The sequence below is a fragment of the Netta rufina genome (genome assembly GCF_964035555.1).
Source record: "Netta rufina genome assembly, chromosome: 2".
NCBI classification, from domain to species: domain Eukaryota; kingdom Metazoa; phylum Chordata; class Aves; order Anseriformes; family Anatidae; genus Netta; species Netta rufina.
The window spans coordinates 118,334,739-118,344,358 of NC_140124.1; the positions used below are offsets into that span (position 1 = coordinate 118,334,739).

Sequence of the window (9,620 nt, forward strand, 5' to 3'; positions counted from 1 at the left end):
AAATATATTAATTATATTAACATTAATGATTAATATTAAGTAGTTGATTATATTAATCAGTAATAAAATATGTTAATCAGTAATTAAGAAACAGACAAGAAGAACAGAGGAGACACTAAAAGCAGAAGTAGCAACTTAATAATATTTCATGATATTGAAGGAAAAAAAGGACAGCTCTCAGGAGGTATGCAAGGTGGGTAATATTTAGTGCCAGGAACACGTGCAGGCTGATGTAACCACCTCCACTAGCAAGGCTTTCCTGTTTAGATGGGCAGCAGTGTAGCTTTACTGCTGAACGGATCCTGAGTTTCAAATGAAACACACAGACACATTTGCAGTTTCATGGGGTTGTGACAGCTGCCAAGAAGCACTGAGGCTCTGCCCTGTGCCCAGCACTACTTGTGCACACTCAGTCTGGCCCTGTAAATAGCTGAACATCCTCCCTGAGCAGCACAGTTCTAGTGCTAGCTGAGCCCAGGCTTTTTTTCTACTCTCAGTTGCAATAGAAGATAGATCACTAATGTTTTTCAGTTTGATCTTAAAGAATACATGAGAATACATCAGAGGGATGCTTCTTCCCCTTGAGGAAATACAACGTGGGAAGTGTATTTTTTGAAATATTTTTATTTTTCTATAAAAAAAAATATTTACTCAAAAATACTGTAATACTTTCCTTTTGAAATCATAGCTTAAAGTATTCAGTGGAAATATATTACAAATACTACCTAACTAACAGTATGGAGAAGGCTACCTAGGACAACATAAACTGTTTCTCAGTAACACTCTGTGGTTATGAGAATGGTTTCCCTCAGAAATATTCCATCTGAAAGACAGCTGTAGCGTCTTCTTTACTACCTTTTGTGCTGCAAACGCTATGAAGCAAGCAGCTACGTAGTCCTCTTCTTTCCTGTTGGTAGTCTGTGCAGCTCCCTTAGTTGGCAGCTGCTCCTCACAGCAGCTACCAAACTTTTAGATGGGTTGCATGGAGGCCTCAGTGGGTAGCAGGTTTGGTCGTGTTACAGATCTTGGCTTTTGGGGAAAATGGGCTTCCTCTGGTGAGTGGATGGGTGGTTGTCAATGGAAACGTCTCTGTGTTTTGGGCTGTTTTAGTTTGGATTTCATTTTTTAATTGACTCGTGGTACTTGAGCACCCATGTGCCCTATCATATAAAGTGTCACAAACAACTGTCAGCAGTTGGTGTCTTTATGTTGTGACAGGGCACAGGTCTTGCTCTAGTTAGCCTTGCAAGTCTTCGCCAACTAGGAGAGAAGACTGGGAGACTACCACTGGGAACAGAGGGCTATGGAAAATTAGGTATTACAGTCACATAACGTAATTCTGGAATGCTTCCATTCGAACTCTGGCCCTAGTAAATCACCAGTGTAGTTAGTTATTGTTCTTTAGGCATTTTTCAGTTTACTCTGTGCTGAGTGATATACTAACTTTATATTTTGTAGGATGCTATTATGAACTGAAAGACACGAGTACGCTTTGCTGTTATAAAGAGTATATGCATACACATGTAATGTCAGAAATTGAAGCTCCATGTCATCCACTTAGTGTCATTAATTTAAACCTTTGCAGGCTTTAATGGTTGAAAGACGTCAGGATGGTACAGCTAGGTACTACATACACTGTCTCCTAAAAAGATTTGACTGAATTCTTAGAAGTGTAAAATTTTGTTAAATTTATCATTGAAGTAAGGCTTCTAAATTGAATATTCTCACAACATTTACATCTAGAGTCTGGTTAAACAGGCATCCTATCTTAATGAAACTGGTAAACTGTGATAGCTGGGCAGAAGTTGTCTTAGATCTTGCAACTTGTTTGCACTAGAAGTGAGGATTTCTAATTCTTGATGTAGCTACAGACTAGGTTTATTGAAAGTCCTTTTTTAAAAAAAAAAAAGTTTTCAGTTCTCTGTGATAACTGCTCTCTCATCCTTTCAGTAAATATCCTTCAAAGGGAGCTCTGAAGATAAAACGGTGATGTTAAGGGGACAAAAGAAGAGGAAAGGGGACTTTCGGTTCCCAGGTTTTAATTAAACAGAAATACACCAAGCAAATATAATAGTTGTGAATGATGAACTGCATCTAGATAATTCTAAACACATCTCAAGGCCAAGTTAATACTGATTGGATAAAAAAAAAAAAAAAAAAAAAAGCAGCCTCCATGTGTTCATGTGTTGCTCATCTTTGGTTTGTGGTTTTTGCAGTGCAGTTGCTAGCTGTGTTCCCTTCTCTCACACTGCTCAGTGCAGGTCAGAGGTGTAACACACCCTGGGCAGGGTAACTTCTCTGTGCCCTGTAAAACAAGCAGATGACTGCTACTGGCACTGCTTCATGCTTGGTAAATAGTAATCCTTAAAAACCTGATCAGATCGACTGATTTGGATTTCTGATAGTCTGCAGCTTTCTGTGATGCTTCAAAGAAACTGCTAGTGGAATGTTAACCAATAGGCTAAAAATAAAATTCACTTTCTCTACTAATATCCATCAAGAAACATCACAAATCTGAATACTCACAACTACCGATAACCCATACCTTCTGTTTGCCAGATTTGTTTTCTTTTCATAGTTTAATTATCTACCTAAACATCAGTTGTCAGGAACTGAGGAACTGTAGTGTGCTTGATTAGTGAATATAATTTCAAAGAAAAAAAAAAAAAGAAAATCTGGAGCATTTTCACTGGGCAAATTTTAAGACTACAATCTTAAACAAATATCTTGATTTGCAAAAACAACATCAAATTTTATAGTCAGATGCCTTGGTTATAAAAAATGCCCTCTTAATCATATAAGAAGAGATATTTTTAACATTACCAATACTTCCAATTTCAGCAAAGGAAAGAAATGTGAGGGTTTTTTTTTTGTTTGCTTGATTGTTTGGTTCTTTTGAAAAATAAATGTATTATGTTGTCAGTCTAATTTATATAGTTTTATTCAGCTGTAATGTTAAGGTTTAAAGACGTTCTTAAATTCTTTCTGATCTCGTTCATTACTGCTGATTGATCAGAACTGCAGAAGGCAAGCTGTTGAGATTTTAAGTGTCATTGTCACGGAATACTTCTAGTAGTAGCATTTATGTATTTCTGCTAAACTGCCAGCAGAAGGATTATTTACATATGCTGAAATCCTAGATCAACTCTGCTGTGATGAGAGGTAGCTGGCATGACAGCATGTTACCAGCCCAGCTCTAGCCCCATCAACTTTCTCGTTTGTATAATGCAGCAATTTTCTTTTGGCTAAAGACAAAGAACATTTCACGTGTGAAACACTGTGAAATATTGCTATGAAAGAACGCAAAATATAAACATACATGTACACTATAAAGCTAACATCTACCATCCTAATACATAGCAACGTATCCCACCTTCTAGAGCATATTTTATTACTTTCTTTCTTTCTGGCCATTGTAAGCAGATGGGAGCTGGATGATGGCAAAGAGGAAATTCATTTCACTCCAATGTAGTTGGGATCAGCTTTTTGATTGTACGGTTACATGAATTACATGAATTGTCCTCTGCTAAGCCGCGACTTGAGCATCTAGCTTGTCGCAATAAATCTTGTGCTGCTACAAGCCTGTGTTAGCTCCACTGACATAAAACCAGCATAAATACAAATAGGCTAGCTCTAACTGTTTAACTTGTTTAGCTTAGTTCAGATGCCTGATCTTTTGGAGCAGCTCCAGCATTGTATCAAGCGCTTTTTTTTTTTTTTTTTTTTTTTTTAAATCTTATCGCTGGCGTGTACTGAAGCATAAAAACTAACAGGATTTCTGTTCTTGGAAATTCAGGCACGGGGTATCTGCCCGGCCCCAGGTGTTGCACCGCTTTTTGGCCCTGCACAGCTCAGCCTCCAACCCAAAGGCTCCAGATCCGAGACGGTGCCGGCCCCTCCCGGTGCAGTCCAGCGGCTGCTCCCTAACTTCACGGGGAGAAAACCAAAGATCGTGGCGATCTTCGTGATCACCTTAATCCTTAAATAAAATGAGTTGATATGCGGGTGAGAAGGCTGCATCTCGATCGCTGCCAATGGGGGGAAGGAGGAGAGGGGAGATTTTTTTTTTCGTTTTGGGGGTTTTGATTTCTTCGCATCTATGGGGCGTCATCCCTGGCCAGGGGCTCTTGAGATCCAAGCACTTTCCTAACTCAACGTCCTTAAAAGTTTTCATTCGGGGCGATTTCTTGCCCCGTGCAGTGCCGTCGGAGCGGCGGCTTACATTTAATGGATCTGAACCGCTTAAAAGAGGCGAAGCGTGCTGCCTTTAAACACGAGTTAAAAAAAAAAAAAAAAAAAAAAAGGCTCTTGTCTTGAGAAACTGCTCGGTTTGCAGGAAACCCTCCGGATGTTTGCTGCTTTTCATGTGGCATTTGTGGTCGGCTCTGATAACGCTGGGAGCACCACTTCCAACCCCGCGCTCTGAAATAGAAACACATCGCTCGCCGGAGGATCCCCGCGCCGCGTCCCGGCGGGTTTAAAAGGTCAATAAATCAGAAGGATGAACTCCCGGCGGCATTGTTGGGTTGGGAAAGTTAACGAATGACCCCGGGATTCGTGCGACCGTGAAGGTTTCGGGAGCGCCGGGAGCAGCGCTTTGCGAAACGCCCCGGGGAAGTGAGGTGTAAGGAGCCGAGCTCGGCTCCCGGTCAGTGCTCTCTGCTTGAAGTTACAGCTCAAAAGTACCTAAAGAGTCAAAACGGAAAGCGAGAAAAGAGGTGAGATAATCTATTTATGACACCGAAAGGGTCACAGACTGCCAGCATTTTCCGTACAAACCAGGGAGCTTTTACTTTCTCGGCTTCGATTCAAAACACACCTTTCCTTCTTTGATCCTCGATCAATGAGCTGTAGAAACAGTTTGCACAAATCTCCCGAACAAAGTCAGCGGCAGTTTGCTTAGTTTATTACCTCATGTTCATTATATAGCAAAAAACCATTTTCTCTTCTGCTGGAAGTGACAGCCCCCAAATTACTGCGAAGTGTGTTTGCAGGCATGCCCTCTGCTTAATCAGAGCCAGGTCTCGCAGGATTTGTTCCCTCGGCTTGCGAAAATATTTCTGCAAAATACAATAAAAAGAACGGTTTAACAGGTTAACAAGATCAAGTCTTAAAAAAACAAAGAAAAGAAAAAAAAAAAAAGGAAAAAAAAAAAACAAAACAATTAAAAAAAAAAAACAAAACAGAAAAAAAACCGCTAATACCTTGTTCTAGGCGTTAAACTCCTATGTGATCAGTTTTGCCCGAGTCAGGACCAGGCAGTGAGCTGGGAACTGATCTGGAAGGCACTGGGAACACACCGACTTCGTTAGGGTTGTTGCCTTTTTTGTTGTAGGGCATTGTTGCCTTTTCGCTTTTTGTTTTCCTTGGACCTTGTCTCGCTTTCTCCACTCAGCTGCGTCTGCTGCTCTGTGCATTCTCCTCGTGCGTGATTTTGTTCCAGATAAGCTCCATTTTCTGCTTAATTTAGATTTTTCCCCAGGTCGCAGCCTTGCATCGACATCGAGCTTCCCTCGGACTATTGGCCTGGGCTGAGGGCTCCTGAGTCCTCAGCACGTCGGGCGGGAATGGCACGAAAAGAAAGCCTCTGGTACTCCAGCCTTGAGCCTACGGTGGGGTCTCAGTGGTGCTGAGCTGACCGCGGCTGGAAAGGTGCTGAGCTCCTGCCCGGTGCCACCAGTCCCGGGCTTTTTTTCACAAGCCGTATTAAAGGGTTGACGCTTCTGTATGGATTGCTACACGGTGGTGCACCACTATGCCCTCGGTGTACACAGGCATGATGCATACAAACGGTGTTTGCAACTCCGCCACCTTTGTACGGCACCTGATGCGAAGAAAAAGGAAAAAAAAAAAAAAAAAAAAAGGGGACACAAAAGAGGCGCTTGAATTGCCGGACTCACGCGTGTGTTTGAGTGGGAAGAAACTGAAAAGTTTCTTTTTGCTGGCTTTTAGGCAGGTGCTCCTCTTTTGGCAATGATTTAGTCTATCTGCATATAAATAACTGTAGGCTATCCTAAATCTGGAAACACTTTGCTTGTTTATAGTCTCTAACAAACACGGGGGAGAGGAGAGCATGGGGTGCAAAGTGTCTCGAGAATGACCCTCCCTAATGTCAGTCCTGCTCCCCTGCACTTCTGCTTTTTTTCTTTTACGGAATATCTGCTGGGCTGGCAAGTGTAAAGCAACAGGTTTCTAGGAGGAAAAGCAATGTTAGAGTTCGTTAACAGTGATGCTGGCTTCATTCATTTAATTTCAGCGAGAATCCCGACAATATTGGTTTATTTGATCGAAGCGGTTGCCCAAACAAAGGTGTCCTTAACCAAATAAACCTCTTTGATCTTCAGTTTAAAGCCCGGCGGTTTCTCAAGTAAGCATCGATGCATTTAATGGCGCCACATAACAATGCAAATATTAATCAGAGCGCCCGTGAAAACGCCGTATTTTACATTAGATTGTATGCCAAAAAAAAAAGATCATAAATGGCAGCCGGATAGAATTTGCGTTTATTCTGATGTGACCCGCGTGCTGCAAGTGTCTGCTTGTGTTTAGAGTTGGTTTATTCGGGCAAAGCAGGGGAATCGTGGACATTCTGCACGCACACGATCTGAAGCCAAGTGCAACAAAAAGTACGTGCTGCAAAGTGCTCCTTAGGAACAACCAAGGCGACTTCAGCACTAAAGGCACGCTTTGGGGGAATACTGAAGAACCCCACTACAAAGTATGAAAAAGGGGGTAGGCGATATCTAGCGGGTTTGCTGTGGGTTCAGTAGGGTGCCGTGCCCCGAGGGGTTCACGCTGCGAGGCGAGGAGTGCTCAAGCGGTAGGGGAAGGTGTAGGGTGTAGGGTGTAGGACTGGCTTCCTCTGACCGCGCTGCTTTCCAAGCGTGCCTCTCAAAGGAGCGCTCCGGGGGTTACGGGACGTGCGGCTGTGCTTGGAAAGGAAGGATCTGTCCCTTCCAGCTCCATCGTGCCTGCTCCGGCCAGCGCCCTGCCTCTCCGACCGGCCACTAAGGGGCAGGGAGGGCACCCAGCGGGGCACCCCCGTGCCGTCGGAGGGCCGCCTCCTGCTGCCCCAACGGGGGAGCGGGGCCGAGGCGTGTCTGGGTGTTCTCCCAAACACCACCCCCAATCCTCCCCCCCCTCCCAGGTGCCGGGCCGAGCCGGGCCGTGCCGGGCGAGCCCCGGGGCCGCCCCACGCCGCAGCGGGAGCCGCCGGCAGCGCCCCGCAGCGCGCCCGCCCCCGCGGCCCCATTGGCCGCGCCGCTGCTCAAATAGGGCCGGGAGCGGGGAGCCGGCAGCAGCGAGCGGGGCCCGGCGGCCAGCCCGTCCCCGGCCCGCACGGAGCTCTCGGCATCGGCCCCCGGGGGGGCGGCGACGGCGGCGACAACGACAACGACGGCGACGGCGACGAGCGGGGCCCGGGCTCAGCCCCCGAGATGAGCAGCCCCGATGCGGGCTACGCCAGCAGCGAGGACCAGGCGCAGGGGCGGTGCTCGCTGCCCATCATGATGCCGGCCGTGGGCCCCTGCCCGTGGGCAGAGGCGCTGAGCCCGCTGGGCGAGGCGAAGGCGAAGAGCGAGGCGGCGCCGTCGGGGCCGTCGGGCGGGCGGAGCAAGAGCGAGGCGCGGATCCGGCGGCCCATGAACGCCTTCATGGTGTGGGCCAAGGACGAGCGCAAGCGGCTGGCGCAGCAGAACCCGGACCTGCACAACGCCGAGCTCAGCAAGATGCTGGGTGAGCGCCGGCGGGGCTGCGGGTGGGCATGTGGGGGGGAGATGGGGGGACGGGGGGTTTGCGGGGTCTGCGGGGGGTCGGGGGCTGCGGGGCAGGGGGTTGAAGGGGTCCGGGGGCTGCGGGGGGCTGAGGGGCGTCGGGGCGGCCGGTGTGACGGTGCGTGTGGGCGCAGGTAAATCGTGGAAGGCGCTGTCGCTGGCGGAGAAGCGGCCGTTCGTGGAGGAGGCGGAGCGGCTGCGGGTGCAGCACATGCAGGACCACCCCAACTACAAGTACCGGCCGCGGCGACGGAAGCAGGTGAAGCGCCTGAAGCGGGTGGAGAGCGGCTTCCTGCAGCACGGCCTGGCGGAGGCGGCGGCGGCTGCGGCGGCGGCCGGGCCGGGCAGCGAGGGCGGCGGCGGCGGCAGGATGTGCGCCGAGAGCCTGGGGCTGCCCTACGGCGAGCAGGGCTACGCGGCGGGGCCGGCCGGCGGCCACTACCGGGACTGCCCGCCGCTGGGCGCCGCCTTCGACGGCTACGGGCTGCCGACGCCGGACCCGTCGCCGCTGGACGCGGCGGACAGCGAGGCGCCCTTCTTCGCGGCGGGGCTGCCGGAGGAGGGCGGCCCGGGGCCCTACGGCAGCTACGGCCCGCAGGCGGCCGGCGAGTACCCGGCGGCGGCGGCCGGGGAGAGCCCGTCGGGGGCCGCGCTGCGGCGGCACCTGGCCGCCGGCGAGCCGCTGGGGCCGGCCGGCTCGCTGCAGGGGCTGCTGGGCTGCCCGGCGCCGCTGCACGCCTACTACGGGCAGATGTGCCAGCCGCCGGGCCCGGGGCGCGGCCCCCCGCCCGTGCTGCCCCCGGTGCTGCCGCCGGTGCTGCCGCTGCCGTCGGGGGGGCAGCCGTCGCCCCCGCCCGAGGCGGCGCCGTGCCGGGAGGCGCTGGAGCACTTGCCGCAGGACGAGCTGCTGGGCGAGGTGGACCGCGCCGAGTTCGAGCAGTACCTGCGCTTCGCCTGCAAGGCCGAGCTGGGGCTGCCCCTGGCCGGCCACGACGCCGCCGAGGGGCTCTCGGCCGGGCCCATCTCCGCCGCCGTGTCGGACGCCAGCAGCGCCGTCTACTACTGCGGCTACCCCGACGGCTGAGGAGGGACTGCCACGGAGCCGCCCGGCCCCGCTCCTATTTATGTAATTTATTGGAGGCTTCTCGGGACACTTTCGCAGGCTCCGGCTGGGCGGAAAGGTGCGGTTGCCGTGCAGATTAAAAGCATGTGTTTCAAACTGGTCCTCGACTGATGTGCCAGCATGTTTACACTTCTTATTTTTTTTTACGTCCATGCCCGAAATTATGCTCATTCTTGCAACATCAGCACCGTTACTTGTCTTCTCAGAGCACAGTTTTACCAGCTGCTTTTAACTATAAATTATTTTTTTCTTTTTTTTTTCTTTTTTTTTTTTTTTTTTTTTGTACTTCAAGGAAATAAATTAATGTACAGCCGCTTCTGTCATTCTTGTCGGTCTTACAGGCCTCTAGGGAGGCTAAACTACTTAAATCATTCATGCCCTAAAATGTGGTGAGGGGAATACAGGTGCCCTGGGACATGTCTTTTTACCATAACAGTGACTCTGGAAGAGTAAAACAGTCACCAGGACCCCGGGAGTTTGTTCCTGTCCCAGAGCTGGATGGCCAGAGCTATGCTGATTTCTGTCCCTTGGAGTTAGGACACATGTGACTGTACCTAGCTGTGGTCTTTGTAAGCGTTTCTTTTTTTTTCCCCTCTCTTTTGTAAGTGTCAACTAGAATTTGCAATTGTCATTAATGCATTGGGAATAACCTCTGCCCTGAAAGTGTAATCTCTGTAACAGAAGGAGCTAGGTAAGTTTGAGATACTGCTTTTAAAGTACTTTGT

The 9,620-nt window shown here is 49.5% G+C and overlaps 1 protein-coding gene across 1 annotated transcript; it reads left to right on the forward strand.

Moving 5' to 3' along the window:
* Positions 1-7,317: 7,317 nt before the first annotated feature.
* Positions 7,318-9,210, forward strand: SOX17 (SRY-box transcription factor 17). Its single transcript, XM_084282809.1, has 2 exons — positions 7,318-7,734; positions 7,907-9,210. The coding sequence occupies exons 1-2, from the start codon at positions 7,437-7,439 to the stop codon at positions 8,854-8,856; spliced, it is 1,248 nt and encodes a 415-aa protein (XP_084138935.1). The 5' UTR covers positions 7,318-7,436; the 3' UTR covers positions 8,857-9,210.
* Positions 9,211-9,620: the final 410 nt, after the last annotated feature.